A 19,510-nucleotide genomic window follows, 5' to 3' on the forward strand; every position below is an offset into this window, starting at 1 on the left:
CTGGAGCCTGCTTCAGGTTCTGTGTCTCCCTCTCACTCTGCCCCTCCTCTGCTCATACTTTGTGTGTGTGTCTTTCTCTGTCAAAAGTAAATAGATATTAAAAAAAAAAAACTGCTTTCTGGTTCTAAGTATTCTGCTTCCCAAAGTGGGAAGTCTGAACTACACTTGAATACAGTCTGCTTGCTTGTAATTTCTCGAGATTTTTCGGGAACCAAGGTTTGAGTCCCTTTTGCTGTTTGCCATTTCTTTTATTCATTTCTCATTGATTCACTTTAATTTTATCCTCTCCAATTGGACCAAACTCTTTCTACTTTCTGGTCTTTTATTTATCCTGTCAGTATTTTCTGAGATGATCACTTCTTTTGTGCAGATGTCATTTATTGAGCATTTACTGTGTGTTAAGCATTCTGTTAGGCCCTGGATTACCAAAGGTAGATAAAACTCTTTACGTTTCAACAAATGTAGAATTTAGTTGGGGAGATGGGTAGTAAATTGGTTATCTGACATGAGCACTCTCAATACATATATTTTTTAACCACAGGATTTTTTTTTTTATCTCTTACCTTTGGTTTCTGAAAAAAAAATTTCCCTCTCCCTTCAGGGGCACCCTTTTTATTTATAGTCTTGATCATATTCTCTCCTAGGACCCTTTTATATCATTTTCCCTCTGGCTTAGATCTTCAGTATCCTTTTCTCCACTGGCTTTGTCCCCTTTGCCTATGATGCACTCTTTTTTTCCCCCTGTAATGAGTAACAAACCGTCAACACACTAACACAGCTTCTCCCAGGCCCTGCAAACTTTTCAGACCACTTTTTCTTACTTTACTTGCTTGCATTGCAGAATTGCTCCAGAATGTTTTACCTTTTCTGTGTCCTTGTCTTTATAATTTTCTTACTTCTTAACTCATTTACGATCCAGATTCTGTAACTTTCATACCAATTTGTCCATTAAGAGCTCTTTCCTGGGACACAAAATATAATTATAAAATATTACAACCACAAATATATCAAGAAGAATGGTATAATGAACACCCATTTGCCCAGGCAGAAGAACCTAACATGTAAAAATACATGTGAAGCCCCGGGTTACCATATCCTTTCTCCAATACCTACCCCCACATTCCAGCATTATTCTGATTTTGGTATTTATCATCCCCATCCATTGTGTTTTAAACACTCTTACTGTATTTACTACTACTTACTACTGTGCTTCGTTTCACTATACTCTAAATATAGCATTGTTTTTTTTAAACATCTGACCATCCTTTGAACTCGAACTTCTTGTCATTCAGAACATTGGGCAATCACAGTGCCCTTGTTAATGCTCCTTCTGTCTTCTTCCACAATAACCATAGGTGTCCCCCAAAATGCTGACCTTGGCCTTGGTTTACCTTTTGTGTTGCTTCTCTGTAGATGGCTCCAGATCTGACAACTCTAGCGTCAGTCTGTTTTCTGAAGATTTCTAGTTGCCTTGTCATTAGTTTGATCTCCTGTTTCCCCACACAGAGCTCTAACTCAGCTTTCTACAAACTAGATCATCCCCATTTCTTTTGATTCTGCTACCATTTCCCTTGCACAGAATATTGTAGCTTTAGTGTCATCTTTGTTCTCATTTGTTACCAACATTTTATCAGTCATTCTTGTCCCCTGGGTTTTATCTCCACATTGTATCTGCTCTTTTTTTTTTCCTGGCTCTAATGCCTGTAATCATTTTACGCAGATTATTATAATAGCTTCCTAATTGGTGTCTTTGCTTCTGTCTTTTCACACTTCAGTCTGTCTGTCATGCTGTTGCCAGATAAATCTTCTTAGTGTATACAGTAATGATCATACCGTGCCGCTGTTGAGAAGCTTTCAGCAGTTTTGACTGTTGGTGGATAACAGGATAAATAGCAACTCTTTACAGTGGAGTATAAGACCCTTCCAGTAATAATAGTTCCTATTGACCAGTCTGTCCCTTTCATTCATCATTGCTCTACACAAATCCTACCTTATCTTCAAGGCAAATTAGATCACTTCTCTAGGAATATTATTGGTTCCTCAATTCCAGCACAAATACTGCTTCTGCTTAGAAACTTTCTTTTACCACACCAGCTGGAAAGAATCTCCTTTTTCAAGTCATCTAGGATTCTGCTGCTGTTTCTCTTATCACAGTCTGTTTTATTAAGGTTGTTTTTGTACATGGCTTATCTTCTGTACTAGATTGTAAACTTCATGTGAACGAGGACTATGCCTTAACTTTCTTGTTCCCTACACCTTCCTCTACTTGGCAAGTAGGGCTTTGATCAGTATTCTCTAGCAGTGACTAAAAGTGTTTCAAATGTCCTTCTTTATAATAAATGGAAGAAAAAGGAGCAAGAAACTGAGCTATTGAGGGCAAAAGTGTATCCTTTATCAATTAGCAAATTATTCACGTGTTCCCACTTTGTTGCTTCCATTCTCCCCAGGGTTTGTTTATTTAACGGTTGGCTGCTGTCAGCCTTGGGCACTAAAAACACTTAAAATGTGTTTGGGTAGTCAGAGGAGTATGCTATATTTGCAATTAAAAACAAACAAACAAACCTGTCTTGATACACTCTGTGCCTCCAAGTAATACTATTTTGCAGGGTACATGTAATTTCCTTCCCAGTCTCAACAGGTACACTTTGTGCTCACCCCAAATTACCTATCCCCAAATAGTCATAATTACAGATCATAGGACAATCTCAAAGAGCAAAACTGGCAAGCATAATTCACGACCCCGTGTTGTATATGATGTTCTTTTCTGTTTGAGCCATTTGGATATACTCACATTCTTGTACTGCCTAGTTAAGGTATCTTTCACGTAATTCTTTCTTCCACCCTTTTACTGCCTTTCACGTGTATCCTCATTCTGTGAAACTCAGATATTTACTTGATTCCTAATGCTTCTTACCTCTGACAAAACTGTTGCAACCAGTACATTTAATGGCAGTTATTTGATTAATTTTTGATTGTGATAAATTACCTGATGGTTTTAGTCTCTTTTTTTTTTCTCCCATGGCATTTTTTTTTCTTTTTCTTTTCTTTCTTTCCTATAGTTTTAATCTATGGTTATTATTTTTTATAGTAGTGCCATTAACAGTAGCAGTAGTAAACTTTAAGAAGTGAAATATGCATTCAGAAAAGTGTACAAATCATAAGTGTATATAGCTTGATGGATTTTTACCAAGTGACCATACCCAGAACCACCAAGTAGATAGAGATACAGAATATTACCTGTACCTTAGAAGCTTTCGTTGTGCCTCCTGGCAACCACTACTCCCCACCGAAGACCAGTTCTATTCAGACTTAAGATCCTGTTCCTATTTTTAACGTGCTCTACTGAGTTTCTGACATCTTCTGGGTTTCTTAATTTGTAAACCATTTCCAGGTTCACTCAAATTTATTTCAACATGTTTCTATTTAAATATGTACGGATATAACATAGTCTGTTGTTTTACAAAGGTTTTGGAACTTCAGGTGTATTGGTATTGCACTTTTTAAATTTGTTTTCTAGGTTTGTGAATTTCATGTAAGTGGGTACCATCAATAGAGTTGCTTTATTTCTATGATAACTCTAAAAAGCAGTGTTAGATTTCCTGGGTATCTTTGAGACTCAATCTTCCTTCCTGACAGTAATTTAAACTATTATTAGGACATCTTCAGTGGGGCTGCAAGCTTCTCTGTCCACAGACTTTAGAAGGAAGTAAATAAATTAATACTATCTTTACATTCCTTGCAACTTCTCATGGTGATACAGAAGTAATACCCCACTAGATGCTCCCCAGCCTGTTTTTTAATACTCATTTAAGGAAACACATCACTGGTTCTTTCCTTTAGGATATTTTCTCATAAAACATTGACTTTAGCTAATGGTGGAAAGAAGCCACTGTCAGTTTGACCTGACAGAAAATGTATGAAGTTACTTTTTTGTTTTCAAACCAAAACAGGATAGGTAAAATGTTTGATCTTTTGGAAGTTTAAGATTTGTGCTTACCTCAAAATGTTTTGCATTTGCAAATTTCTCGATTGTAAGTACTTATCATTTCCCTCATATTTTATAAACTACCTCATCTACCACACCCTACCCAAATCTTTTGATTTTTAAATTTTTCACAGTGTATCAAGGGATTATGGCGTTCGGATATATACTTGATGTATTTTTCTGAAACTGAGCCCCTGATTAGGCTGTCAGCAGATGCTATATCACATTGATTGCTCTAGTTGGTACAGAGACAAGTGTTAACCAGAGCAGTTTCTCCCTTCTGCAAGAATAATAATAATAATAATAATAATAATAATAATAATAAGATGCAGCTTTTAGGTGTTGTTTGCTTATAGGGAATATTTATGCCACTGTTTAAAGTGATTTAAACTTTGGTCATATTCATATTTTTCTTAGGCGTGCTTTCCTTTCTTGGTCTGAGGTCACATAATGATGTTTTCAGTTCACAGGCTTTCTCCCTCAGTGTAAATGATCAATTTTCTTTTTGGTATGGCACTTATTATTATTATTTCTTGTCACATGCTCTGATGTGGTATTCCTGTGAGTAAACACCAGAGCATTTAGCACCCACAATGCTTTGGCCAAAAACAAACCAAAAACCAAAGGCATGCCTGCATGTCTTACTTACAATTTGGACCATGATCTTGTCCCCTGAAATCTTCAGGCTGTTCTGGCTGAGTTTCCTATATGTTGAAATGCCCAGCCAAGGTTGCCAGGAGCCATCTGGAGAAGGTGTAACTGTAAACACGAAGTAACATGTATGGTTTTGAAGCAGACTCTTCATAGGGGAGAGAAGAGACTGAGACTGGTCATCAGAGATAACAATACTTTTCTTCCTTCATCAGAATCTTTACAGATCCTTAACTGTATTTTGAACTAGTTAATGCATGAACTTATGTCCTTAGTTTTTAAGAGCATAAGCAATAGAATAGATATCTCCAAACAGGAAGACTTACAGAACATATAAGCGGATACTAGGTTAGATTCAGTAGTTGGCGTGTGTGATCATCTTTTTAACCTGGATTAAAGACTGCTACCTTAGCATGAAGGCATACTAGCCTTCATGTTTGGCTAGATCATCTAATAATTTGAAACATGAATGAAAACTGTTAACTTCTAAGAAAGAAAAGTTTTCCAGTTTTCTTAAAATTTAAATACCAGGATCCATGTAGTGTATTCCAGAAGTTTTTTTCATGATCATTAGATTATACTGCTATAGAATACTTGGCTGTTGAAAGAGGGGTGTTTCACCCTTTACAAGGCTACTAAGGAGTGTAGGAACAAGTGGAGAGTACAGGGATGTAGGTGTAAATGATATGTGAGTCCTAATTGTGAAGAAGGACACCTTAATGTATATTAGAACTCTACTTGAAGAGGTACTCCTTAATTTCTCTTCTTTCCTTTCCCCCAACATGCGGGCACAGCAGGGTAATATTTCATTGTTCTGTGTTGTTTTTTTTTTGGGGGGGGAGGTAAACTTTTCACTGTCCTCCCATCAAATTACATATCTGACTCAAGGGAAAAGAGGCAGTTTCGATTATGATACAATTATTCACAAAAGGAAAGCCTCAGTTGGAATTATTGTTAGTTTTACTTTTTCTCTATTCTATTTAGTGAGTCAAAAAATTTGATCCCTTCACCTAGAAAATGAAACTTTACACGATAAAGTAGGGATGGCAGGTTTCACAAGGCAGAAAGGTTGCTGTCAACTTTTTTCCTTAGGAATATGGAAATTTGGGTGGATTATCTGTTCAGAGGAGGTTTCCTTTATTAATTCTTTTTCCTTTTTTCACTTAAGACATCTGTTAACATTTCACACAGCCCAACAGATGTTGCAAAGCAAGTCCCATACTTTGTTCTCAAGAAAAATGACATTTCCTCAATTGGTTCCCCCCACCTCTGTGACTGGGCCCAGCCTGCTCTTTCTGCATAATTTGCATGTATTCAGTTATATTCCTTAATGCCATATGAATTTGTAGCTTCGGCATTATTTTTATATGGGTAAAGTCTGATTTGATCAGAAACTAGTTTACATGTTGCTTTAGAGTTAAGAGAGGCCATACATAACTTAAAAAAGTTTCCTTTGAGAATGGCAACCTAATTCCACATATAGGATCGGATAGCCAGTTAATAAAATATTTTTTATATAAAGTAAATGAACTACAAAAGCTGGAGTTGTTTTGCCATAAGGAAGTGCTGATTGTCATGCGATGTGGAGCGTCATTTTTATTATTTTGGCAAGAACAGGGACAGTTTTGTCTTGACAAGCCATTAGATGAATACCAGCATGTGTCACATGAAAAACCACTGATCTTTAACCCAGCTCTGTACTTAACCAAGCCTTGAAAATGAATAGTGAATAAAAGAAGAGCAAAGGCCAGTTTACTGTCATTACTGATTACAGAATCTGTTAACAGCTGCTGAACGGAACCCAGGGAATTACAGGTATTGTTCCGTGAACCAGCAGAAGTCCTAGAGATGTGTGTTATACTGTGTATATAAATTATATGCATTTATTTGATATTTGCTCAGGATTTACATTGCTGGGAACATAACTAGAAAAAATGAAAATCCTTGAGTACTTTCTCAGTATACTAAATGCATGCCTGTATCACAAAACCATATATATTTACATATAGCTGTCTCAGTGAGGTTTCCCTGTCCCCCAGTTATAGAACTTATTTTAATAAAACAATGTGCTTTTAAGAAATCATCAGTAAGTATTAAGAAATAAAGAAAATATCCCCACACCAAGAAAAAAAAGACCCAGAAACATACATGCAAAGCAAAATCCTTTGTTCATTTGTTTCTTCAAGTGTTCATTGTGGCTGATATATTTTTTTTAATAGAGGGAAGAACTTAAATCTACCTCAATACCCAAATATTGAAAAGATCAGTAACATTTTAAACAGTCAGTTGTGGGAATTATTGCTTACAGAGCTAACAAGAAAGAACACACTTTCTTACTCTGCTGGTGGAATTGCATTGTGCCTCCCTATAGTCTTGTTATCCCATACTAACTGAAATGCAAATTCTTTGCAACTAATTGGATCTCATTGAGGGTACATGCACAGTATGTAGTTATATGCAAAAAGGTTTAAAAAAATACAATCTCTGTAATTACAACTTTTAATTACTATCTAAAACATTGGCATCTATAGTATAGGTTTAGAATAGATGTGTGTCTAACTTTTTACAGATTACTCAAAAATGTGATCTATGAAATGCTTAATAAGGTACCAGCTCAAAAATTAGAGGAAAAATGTTTATTTACAGCAACCTATAAACTGGATTTTAATAAAGTCCTGTGAAAATAAGGACTTTTGTTTTAAGTTTAGAATTTAGTGTCTTAGAGCCAGTACACTAAAGTCATGTTAATAGTGTAATCCTTTTCTTGGAACATTTTAAATGTTAAAACAACATAAACATCAGAAATCACTTCTAAAAATTGTCATCTTTTTGTTTTTTCCTTCGGTTCTCCAGTCTGTTTTAACATTGGAAACTGCATTGAGTTTCTTCCTTTTTGCAAGTGTGTATCTGCTATGTTATGTTGTATGGTGGAGATGTCCACATTCCCATAATGTCTTTAATAATTTGGGTGCCATTTAGACCTAGTTGGTGTATTCTTAAGTTCCACACTCCATCTCTCATGATCAGTAAATGTGGGAAAGCCAGCTCATAGCCTTTAGTATTTGTAGTTCTTTAACCGGAAATACATGGAATCAGGGCAATAAAAAGCAATTATTGTGGAAATGATGCCTACCTCCACCCCCAGCCTTAAATTAACTTTAATACAAATGATTCCAGACAGCTATTCCATAACCTACAGACTATATAGCCAATGAGCAAACTCAAAAGTCCTCTTTGTGCCTTGCAGGTTTATTTTTTGTACCTGTGCCCTTCTTACTAGGTAGAAAATTAGCCTAAGATCAAAGACTCCGCATGCCGTGTTTCTGTGTAACAGTGAGTGGCAAGTTCAAATCATGTATTTTGGGGATTTCTAGAGAAGTCTAATATGTATTTTCAAAACTTGATTTAAAAGTTAATATTCGAAACTTAAAATCTGCAAAATACGGCATATATATACGCTTGAGGTTTTGTTTTAGTTTACTCATTTATTGTTAGGTCTTTGGGTTAACTGTTGTCTTTTATTGTAATAAAGCTTGTCCTCTTTGTAAACTAGTCTTACAAACCAGTTAAAATTTTCTTTGCTCTAATCCATTTAGCAGGTGCAGTACTTTATGATAGATTTGTTGTGGAAAAATTTTAAACCTTAGAAGGCTATCCTGGTGCTTTTTAGGCTTGTGCCTTGGCAGTAATATGCAGGTCCTAGTTACATTGCAGACCTGTTTCATCTAGAACAACCTCAAACCTTGATATCTGAAAGAGCTCAGTTTGCCTACGCTGGGTAACATTTTGTCAGAAGACTGCTGGCTGGGCAGACCAGATTTGGATGTATTAGCTAGTCAGCCTAATAACCCTGTACAGACTGTATTGATTTTCTAGGAGAGAGTTTATGAACTAAATAAACTTGGGGTTGGTGTCTTAATAAACTGCTTCTCTCAGTCTGTCACATTTAGTTACGGAGCTGTGCAGTTTAGGGGGAAAAAAGGCTAATTCTGTTACAGATTGTTCACAGCAGGGTCTCCAAATTAGCCCTTTGTTTTGTAATGCCACCTTGCTTGGGCTCGCTTTGAGCACATTTCTCAGTTTTGCCCTAATGAGTTGCAACACTGATAATGTGGCTGATGATCTTTCATTGATTTCACTATCACTTGCTTGTCTGGTAATTGATCCGTTGCTGAGCCTCTAGTTAATTATATCGGCTTTGACATGGCCCGGTCCATGGGGAATTTCAAGTCTTGCAGAATAACAGTTTTAATAAAAGAGTCTATTACTGCAGGTGCTTGCTGCTGCATGCCAGTTGATTTTTGTATTGTGTGTGTGCGTGCGTGCGTGCGTGTGTGTGTGTGTGTGTGTGTGTGTGTGTGTGGTTTGGGGGGGGGGGTGATACCTGGGAAAGAAGAGGACTATAGGACTGAAAGAAATAAGAGGTGGGGGCTGAAAGAAGAGGAAGAGGGAGTGAAGGAGAGAGGAAGGAAGGAGGGGGAGTGAGAGGGGGAGAGCCGGAGAGCAAGAGGCAGACGAGAGAGAACACGCAGGCAAAGCGATACAACAGAGCCTGAGAGGAGCGAGGAGGAAGCTTGCTATTGACAGTGTCCTTAAGCCTCCCACAAATAACAGCCATTAGTGGGAAGGTCAGGAGCTGAGCAGGCAGCTTGACTGAGGCACTGAGTGCCACTTCAGAAATCAAGAGGCTAGCAAATTTTAGAGGGAGTTTAAGTGGGTAATAGCTAGCTGTAAAGGTACAGTCACTGTTGACAATTGACTCATAGGGGCTTTTCCTGCCCTCCCCCCTCAAGAATATTTTTATTGACCACAGGTGGACTTCATATATTTTAAGGCAACAATTCTTTGGGTTCTTGTTTGTTTCTTCTCAGATATTGAATTTGCTGCTTTTGAGACTTTTTTGTGCTTAATGGTGGTGAACCGGAGGGAAGTTTAACAGAAAAGCTTTCAGGAGATGTCGGTTCTAGAGGGGAAGGCACATTTGTGTCAACATAGTGTACGTTTTCTCATCTTTTCTCATTGTCCACTAATGACACAGAGCTGCCATTGAAGCTCTTTTCTGTTTCTTTTGTTGTTTCAGAGAGTAAGGTTTATTGTTATTCTTGAGTTAAGAAGGAGCAAGGAGAGTGGTACATTTGTCCTCGATATTTGTAGGTGGTTGAAGATTAATGTTCCTTACATTTTAAGTTTAGGAAGGATGGCTTTTTCCTGCTGACTACTTTTATGAGATGACATGAATTTAGCTTTCCATTTTGAAGTTACTGTTTATGTACTGTGCATTTTCTTCAGTTCTGCTTTTCCATAAATAATATAGATAAACACTATCTAATAAATAGATGTTTTAAAACTGGTTTAATTAAAAATACAACATGCTACTCAGGTTATATTTCATCAAGCATGCATTGCAGAATTTTCCATAGAGATCTTGAATGAAAAACGGAATTTTTATATTCATTACTTTTTCCCTGAAATAGGACAGGCTTTTTTCTTCATCTTTTTCTTTTTTATGATTTGAAAGGGTATTGTAGATGCTTCATCCAGGAACTTTAACAAAGGCTTTTTTTGTTTGTGAGCTTTAAGAAAATGTACCCTTTTTTCCTTGCCATTCTATTTCTTATTAACATCCAATTTAGTAATTAAGACCAGAGGAACTGGATATTAAATAGTATGTATTTATTTTGCAAATGTTTACTGTATATCTTCTATGTTCAAAAAACTGCTAGGTTTATTTACTTTTCAGAGTGGAAGGTCAAGTTTCTATGTACATTATTTTCTCTGGGAGTTTATATGTGGTTATAAATAGCCCAGCATATACTATAGGACTTTTAGGAGCTAACATTTAGACAACAACTGAGCCAACTTAACATTCTCTTACTACTGAATATTTTTCTTTATTCCAGTATAATTAGAAAAAATAATGTTTAAGCAGAGCAGTTTGCAAACGTTAAAGTCAAGTCTGATGTCAGGTCTTGCATGTTATACCCAAAAGCACTGTTGGGAAAATCTCCCTGGGAAGGGCCTCAGCTTCTCCTCACACCGTGTGCCATCCCTGATCATGGTGCTGCTTGGAGTGTGCCTAAGTGTGTATCTGTGTGTTTGGAGAGGGGTTAGTGCAGAGTGTCATTTGGTGCCTGACAGTGGAACAGTGCAGTTGACTCTTAGCTCTGCTATCCAATGACATGCAGTGGCTGAGAGTTTGAAGCTGATGGTTGGGTCTCCAGTGCTGCCTGCACACCTGACAGGCAGCTGTTAAACCGAGCAAAGGCAAGCTCGGGGAGTCACAATCTATGCATAAATGATAGGGGTATCTGTGCAGAAGGTGCGAAAGAAGCACTGACCCCCTCCTTCCCCCAAAACTCCCCCTTCCCAAATGAAATGCACAGTTCAGCCAGCTTCTTAACTACACTACACTCCTGCTACTGGCTGCCAAGAGGCTCAAAAAATCCACCTTCACTTTTCAGTCAGAAGAGGCAGAAGTGGATGTGAGAGAAAGAGAGACACAGAGAGACAGAGAGCCAAAGAGGGCAAGAGACTTGACTTTAAGAGACTCCTGTACTGACAACTCCATGCAGTTCGGAACCAGAACGACTACGGCTGAACCAGGGTTCATGGGGACATGGCAAAACGCTGATACTAACCTCTTATTCAGAATGTCCCAACAGGTAAGTTTCTTTCTTTCTTTCTTTCTTTATTTTTTTTTAAACCTTGAATTGTTATGTGTACTTTTGTTTCTGCTATTTTCCTTTCTTAACGTTTTCTAAAATTTGATCAATCCGCAGTTAGGCTCTGTTTTGTCATAACTGTGGTGTTGGAATGTGCAGGGTTACTTCATGGTTTCCCTGAGGGCTCCTTAAAAGAAAAAGGGGGAAAGGATAGTGAAGTAAAAGAAAGCAAAGGCATTCTTTGCAAAGTTTCACAGTATAGCCTGGGTCATGGGAAGACTTTATTTCTTTGTTTTCTGTTTGAAATTAAAAATAAAAAAAGCCATCACCCAACAAATGTATCTTTCTATCTGTATTAATCACTTCATCAAAGTGTCTGCTGTCTTGGAGTAGGTTCTCCAACCAAACAGCCATAAAATGTAGGGGCCCCTCTGCACAGCTAGACCGACTTCATGGGCTGGAAGCAGCTCGACTCGACCTGCGGAGAGGAGGCTGTGCAGGAATCGCTGCCAGCGCCTGGGGTCGAGGAGGAGGCGGCGGTGTGCGTGGCGGGCCGTGCCGGCCGGTCCCAGTTCCCCTGCACCGGCCGCGGCCGCGCTCCCGCCCGTCCACCTCCACGCTCACCCCTGCGCTCCCGCCGGCGCCAGCGCCGGCTCGGCTCCCGCACATTCGCCCGTCCGCCCGCCCGCCCGCTGGCCAGCGCACTCACACTCGGGCGCAGCCGCGGCGTCCTCCCCAGAGCCGCTGCTCGGTCCGGGCCGCGCTGCCGGCGGCTGGGTGTGCTGGCTCTGCCCGGAAAGCCGACGTGTTAGTGTGAGGCCAGCGGCAACTGATAATTAATCACCAGAGTCGGCGGCTCGTACCATGCGCTTGGTGATACGCGCCCTGCACACCCGGCTCTTCTTGCACAATTGCTGGCTCTGCGGCTCCGAGGGGGAGCGAGGGTGAGAGGAAGCGAAGGGAAACAACCCAGAAACTTTCATCTTGGACTGTGCTCAAGCGAGGGAGGGAAGTTCCCTGGTGCCTCCCTCCTAGACACGTCTTGCTTTTCAAAAGCCTACACCAAACCCACACAAAGCAAGAGTTAGCATGATAGTGTCATCCACACAGCACGAAACTACTACTGGAAAATGCACTTGGATTTTAAGTAGATGGCAGTTAAGAAATTGGTAATGTTCCACTCATTAAAAAAAATATATATTGTAGTTGCTTTCTTTTTCTAAAACCTGTTTTGCTTGCAAGAGTTCATGAGGACTAAATACTTTATTGAGTTAATTAGATTTTTTAAAGCATTGGTAATGAAGGAAAGAAAACAATTTGGTAGGCTATAAACTACTAGAAGTTTAGAGGTACATCTGCAAAAGCCAGTGCTCGGAGCCAGGGTTTTGTAGGATTTAGCTAGCGAACAGTTTTATCATGCCTTTCTAGATAGGATAAATGCATTTGAATAAGGTGTATTTTGACATATCCTGTAGAGGGACCCTGATTACTGCTGATACAGTAAGCTGGGATTTAAATGCAATCAACATAAACCCAATAAGCAACTCTTTATGAGCCATTTCCCATTCTTGCAAGTTAAAAAGTTCATTTCCTCCCAGAGATACTCCTTTTCCTTGTAGAGTGCCTTGAGAGGTATGTTTCTGAGGCACATCCCTGCCTGGGTGGCTCTCTCTGTAGTTGAAACAAGAGTATGTTTTCACTGACTTTAGGAACCAGCAACTTGTGCCGCACTTAAAATTAGATGTCACGTTTAGGGTTTTCCTTGAGGTAGGGGAGGTAAAGTGTGTGTGTGTGTGTGTGTGTGTGTGTGTGTGTGTGTGTGTGTGTGGTGTGAAGGGAAGATTGGCTTAGATCTCTCTCTAGCTAGAAAAGAGTTAATAAAACCAGATAGAGATAATGATCAATTGATAAATGGCTATTGAACCACATAGATGGTGTTAGATTGCTTCTTTGGCACTAACCCATTTCCAAGTAGATTTGAATCTAAGAAGACTTTAAGTCCTGGAAAACATTTTAGCTAAAAAACAAATAAAAGTAAATTATACAAATGATCAGAATGAGGAAAATAATTTGAAATCACTGAGAGAAAGAAACTTGTACAGCTAAGCTATTATGATGTCTTTGATCCAGTTACTTTGTGGATAAAAACAGATCTATTTTGTTTCTACCTGTGTACATGTATATGTGTCTGAGCCTCAGTTGACTATATGAAAAGAGTAGAAATATAGGGAGGTAATTTATGCATAATGGAAGCTATATAAAACTGTGTAATATTATACCATTTACTAAACAGAGTAGTAAAATAAAAGGAGAAAAATCACAGCTTTAAAAAGTGTGATTTAACTATATATATGTATGTGTGTATATATATGCATTTTTATTTTTTGATTTTATCGTAGTTAGTGACTCCCCTCCCCCTCTTTTTTTTCTGTCATGGTTACTAAATATTTACCCTCCTGTTCATTTTTGGAAAGCATGTAAAGAGTATATGAGTTTACATATTTGTTTTTTCCTTCAGGATAAAAACATTTGAGTTTGAGTAAATATTATGTGAACTTAAATTCAGACTGTGTAAATCTAAAAAATATATGTGCTTTACATGTTTAATATGTTTATTTTCTGTACCTGTAGTTCATCAGCAATGCTGATTCAGTGTGTGTGCGTGTGTGTGCACACGCGTGCTTGTGCACGCAGAAAAGACACTTTTCTTGAAATGTTATTTCTTGAAGTTAACAGTTTCAAGGAATACTAGTTTCAATATACACATTAAGCCACCTTTTGTTTTACTACAGGTAAAAGTTGTCCAGTGTAATCAGGTATGCAAAATTCTGAATAAAGAGGTTTTTGTATATTATGATTATTTTAATTTCTAAGAAAAAATTGATTTAACTCATGAAATGAATAGAATTGACTGGGTATACTTTTTTTTATTTCGAAGTTTTCTGTAGTGATATAAAAACTATAAGATTCACCTGATAATTTCTTTAAACATTAGAAAAGACTGAGTGGCAGGTTTCAAAACTGAGCTACAGAGAATTAACTACCAATATTATTTAACTAGAGCAAAACTTGTAGTGGGAAATATCTCATGAATACTGAGATTCAATAATCTAGATTTGTGTCTTCTACAGTAAATTAGGAAGTAGGGCTATAAAACTCTTTTGTCTTTTGTATGAGCAGAGTTGTGTCTGATTATATGTAAATCTGTCAGTCTGTCCAGTACTAACAAAAAGACATCACAAACTGAAGCCAGTTTAGATTTGGTAGAATTAAGTATGTTTCCCTTAAGTTCAAGATATGATAATTTTACCACATTTTCCTGTCTTTCTACATCTTTCCCATGTTTAAGCGTGATTTTTTTAAAAAGGATAATTTTTTTTCCGTACAAATATTTGATAACCTTAAAGGGCATGACTCTTGGACTTTCGTAAAGGAAGTTCTTTTTTGAGTTACTTTGATCAGTGACAGGTCGAGAATGACCAGAAACCCTTTGCTCATCTTCTATGTTAATCTCCTAGAGTCTAGAATGTTATTTTGCTCATTTTAACCTCATTAAGTTTTGTTAAAAGCAGAACTAAGGCCTGCTTTTAGAAGTTGTTTTTTTAAATCAGGTTTTAAAAGGTGATTTTTCTATTTCTATAAATATTTTGCGCATTTGAGAGGCTATCAAATAAAATTCTTTGTAGCTACTTCAAGGAATGCAATAGTCTATTATATTTTGAAATCTTTCCAGACATGAAACCGTAACAGGTAAATGGCTCCAGCCCATGTTTTACACATTATTAGAGACATTCACCTTTTATTATTGGTGAGGTGTATTTAACCTGTTTCAAATAAAATGTAGATCCCTTAATAAGGTCTCTTTTCAGACACAAGTGAAATACTAAGTTAGAATTATAAATGACTCTGTGCATCATTATGTAGTAATTTAGGATTCACCCAATGATGTAACAAAATTAACAACATAATTTCATTGTGAAACTGTGTCTTATTAAAGAACAACTGTCTGACATTCTCTTAGAGTTGCTTTATTTAACTTCATGCAAATATTATTAGTAGTGACATTTTTCTATTGTGCATTAGATTCTCTCATTAGCATGATGTGTTAGTTATCACCAGAGAAATCATTTCTTAGGTAGGTGAGGGGCAAACCAAGAAAGCTAAAAATTAAATCAACGATTTACATTAATACTAGAGCGTCTGCTCACCAGAGATATGACAGAGTAAAGCAAACTTTCTTTCTAATATAAAATCTAGCACATTTCAGAGAAATGATAAATAAAATATATTGTAGGAAATATATAATAACATTGCTGGAATCCATTTAAAAGCATGTTTGATATGAATTTTTCTCCCAGTAGTCTTTTAGTTCTTTCTATTCATATAGGCAAACACAGTTTCAGTTTGTTGAATCTGTATTTTAAAGTGGAAATGGTGGTTTTGTCTGACTTCCTACCTCCCCTCACCAAATAATTTAAATGTTTATTCACCAACAGTTTAAAAGGCACACATACAGTTTTTCTTATAAGTCAGATGCCTAATTGTATATCGTGGTTTGATTCTTCTTTATTGTTTGTGCAGTACATTTTTATTCTAAACTCTGTCCCACTCATGTAGACATCCCTTTTAACATAGGATGTATATTCTTATTTAATCAGAGCCCTGAGTAAAGCAGTTGATAGTTAATGGTCTTTGACAATGACTTTCATTGCTAGGCATCATCCATCCCTAGGTTTCTGTACTTTTCCCTCCCTTTTTACTCCCCTTCTTATAGTTGGTGTGTTTTGGTAATCGTGTCTTAAATTGACCAAACTTATGGTCTTGATAGGAAAATATTTATATTAGGAAGCATGTAATTTCAGCCTGTTGAATTACCAGGCTGCTACCTCCAATTTAGTTCCCTTCTCTAATTGGAGTGATAATATGTTTCATTTTGAAGTTTTAACTACAGACATATATTCAAATATAATTCTTAACATCCACTCTGATAGTGTAACACTAAAATACGAATATTTGCATAATTGTGAAAATACATATTGTAGCATAGACAGGTGCTTGTGTGTTGGCCTGTACTTTAAGTCTGTGTATAACCTGCAGACTTCACATAACAGATACTGTCTAATTTGTAATACAGTGGAAAGGTAATAGGGTCCTATACATGGTATTTATGTATGTGTTAATGAAAATAAAGCATGCACAAAATATTCTCAGATGTGTCTGGCGTATGTGAAAAACCTGTGCACAGATTTCAAGATTATTTTCAACACAGTACACTAAGTGAATTTGAACATAGTAGGTGATCATTTTGAAATTGTTTTTCCCTTATTTCTGTCAACTGCAAACTGGTACTCTGTGTAATTGTTAAGTCTTGTGCTTAAGGTGAGTAGAGTAAGCACAGTTGAAAAATAAATCCCTGAAGGTGCAGATACCTTATCTATAATTGTAGGTATTTTTTATAATTATATTTATGAGTGTATCTTAACATTCAGTGATAAATCCAATTATTCATGCATGGCTTTATGGAAATGTGATTAATGTAGTGACAGTACAGATTTGGGCTACCACAGCAGCACATCCTCCCTCTCCTGTGTCAGGGTTAAGAGCCGCGGCAAATCCTCCCTAACTAATTAGATGCTGAGTAAGGCATCTCTGAGAAGTTGGGGCAAAAGTGAATGGGTCACAGCCAAAGCAGGATTGCAAGGACTCCAGTGATAGTGAAAGCATTCAAGTTTGCCAGGTCGTTGTGACACAGGGAGCTGATTCTGAAGGAACAGACTGTTACAGATAGTGAGCTGGTGTCATCTATTTCGATAAAAAACAAAAATTCTAGTGCTTCTGCCTTCCCACCTTATATGCATTACACACACTTAAAGAAAGTTACATTGGGCATCCACTTATAACAATCTACAAGGGTTTTGAGAGGATTTTCCTTGTGAACGTGAATAGCTAATGACTGTACAGCCGAAGAGGTATTTTCTCAACTTGGACTCTTGATTAGAATATATGTATCAAAAGGAATTCAAGAAGAAACTAGAGTTTGCTTTAACTTGAATCCTACTGTTTTAATCTGTATAAGAATTAATTTCTCCCCCCCCCCCCCCCCCCATAGAATATTGTCAGGGAACTTTGTGGTCATAAGGAGAACAGAGTGAATCGTGGGATGACTTTTTCAGTGAGAAATTTTGTCTGGGGCTCCCTGCTTGTTACTGTCCAAAGAACATAGAGTATAATGGTTCCAAGATTTTCTTTCACATGAGATTTGGAGCCTGGTTTGTTATGTGCATAGAATGAATTCTTCACCATGTGAAAATCCTCTCGTACCTTTGTATGTTTTTTGCTGTTACATACCTACCCTTCTCTAGGCCTTGGTCAGAAGATTGTTTGGGGATTGTAGGAAATGATTGATCTCACCTCTGTCTGCCAAAGCTGATGCCATTTTTATTTCCCGAAAAGCAGCTGGCTTCCACATTTTGCTTGGTGATCTTCATCTAATGAAGGACAGGGAAAAGAGGGAGAAAGGGAGTCAAAGACCCTTTCAAGGAACTTTGACATCTATTTTTGAGCGTTAGAGAAATAAAGGAAAAGAGGCATAATTCAGGAATAACAGCCTTTATATCCTGACATAAAAGCAAAACATTGTGTAAAAGAGGGGACTTTTTCTTGTAAGGTAAACTAGTAAATGGGCAAGAAGAATAAATTGAAAAAACACTCTGAGCAGCTCAAGCTCTAAGAAAGTTTTAGGCTGTACAAGATGACATCCCAAAAATGATGCCTAGGACTGTGACACCACAGTGTCTGCATCTCACTGAGCATGATCTGTACTGCTGTCTCTCTCTCTCTCCCCCCAGGTTTAAAAAAGAAAGTTTAGAGAATAGGAAAAATAAAAGTGTTTATTCTTTCTTTAATTTCTGCATTCCCCGTAAGAAGCCTAGCAAGTTTCATGGTGGAACATTCAGACCCTAAGGTGAAAAAATCTATGACTGGAGTTCCTTTGGATGAGGGCAGTGTGCAGTGTCATTCTATTCAAACACTCTTTGTAGCATTTCATGCCCCAGAGTCAGAGATGAGGAGAAGGGAGGAAGTTCTGTATCATTTCTTCATTTAGAGTCTTCCTTAATGGAAATGCTTGTGGAACAACAACGTATTACTCAAACTGGCTAGCTTAGAAATCAGATTCTCAGCTTATTAATCATCATTCCAATTAAAAAAAAGAATTGATCCTTTAACAATGAAATAATATCCTTTTGTTTTTCTTTAATTAAGCCCATCAGTTTTTCATTTCTCCCTGTTAGGAAAATGAAAATAATCTTGAACAGTAGGAAGTTACTCATTGAAACACTGATTCTCTTGAGCATATCTGACATCTTATTTACTCAGTATTTTTGGATTGCAGTGTTATTTTGCTACTGTCTGTAGGGTTTGTGTGTTGTTGAGGGGGAAGGGTTGATTTAAGTCTCATTTTTGTTTGGTTGGCAGCAATTTACTTAATGACCTAAATACATGGTTATTCTGCTCTTTTTTCCTATTTCCGTTTCCCATAGACCTAGTTTCTTTCTCACTTCATTCTTTCCTTTCACTTCATCTCTCCTTTCATGAATTTCTCCTTACTTTCACTGGCAATTTTTGCCCTAATAGAAGAATTGAAATGCACCTTAAATGTAACAGAAACTGAATATGACCTTTTTGCCAATATATCATTCCGGCAGAGGTATGGGAAAAGAGGTGGCATCCTCAGATGTGGTCCTTAGTGTGTGAGTGCTGACAGGAAGACTGTCCCGAGTTTTGCTACGTAAGGGTTCTGTAAGTAAGGGCGTGATAAAAACGTGTAACCAGGGGCCCAGGCTTATCGTTCAGAGGCGCTGAAAGGCAGCTCAGTTTGATCCTTTCCCTGTGTAAGAAAGTACTTAGCTGAAGAGATTTTGCTTTTCTATTTTTTCTTCTTTTTTTAAAAAAAGCAGTTCTTGGATTTATCATTTTGTACAGTTAGACTTCTATCTGTACAAGAGCAGGAAGAAGACACAAAAGGTTTTCCTTCAGTAGGTGGAAGGTATGGCTCTTTGAGACAAACTGCAGTTAGTAAGAGTTAACTGGAACTTTTAAAAAAAGAATTAAAATGATAGCAGGGCTAATACTAATGGATGACATTATGAAATTGAAAACATGCAGTATACATAACACAATGAGGATTCACTACTGTTTTGTTTTTAATAAA

The 19,510-nt window shown here is 37.4% G+C and overlaps 1 protein-coding gene across 9 annotated transcripts in view; it reads left to right on the forward strand.

Annotated features, from left to right (window-relative positions):
• BNC2 (basonuclin 2) overlaps positions 1-19,510 on the forward strand; it is a 428,416-nt gene that overhangs the window by 128,907 nt on the left and 279,999 nt on the right. For 7 of the 9 annotated variants that reach the window (XM_047831334.1, XM_047831336.1, XM_047831337.1 and 4 more), the window contains one exon: positions 11,098-11,298. In XM_047831334.1, the coding sequence (XP_047687290.1) occupies positions 11,098-11,298 (201 nt within the window). Of the gene's footprint in view, positions 1-11,097; positions 11,299-19,510 lie in introns of those variants that run through there. The other 2 variants (XM_047831344.1, XM_047831343.1) reach the window with 2 other exon arrangements.

This window comes from Prionailurus viverrinus, chromosome D4 (assembly GCF_022837055.1).
Source record: "Prionailurus viverrinus isolate Anna chromosome D4, UM_Priviv_1.0, whole genome shotgun sequence".
In the NCBI taxonomy this organism is placed as follows: Eukaryota; Metazoa; Chordata; class Mammalia; order Carnivora; family Felidae; genus Prionailurus; species Prionailurus viverrinus.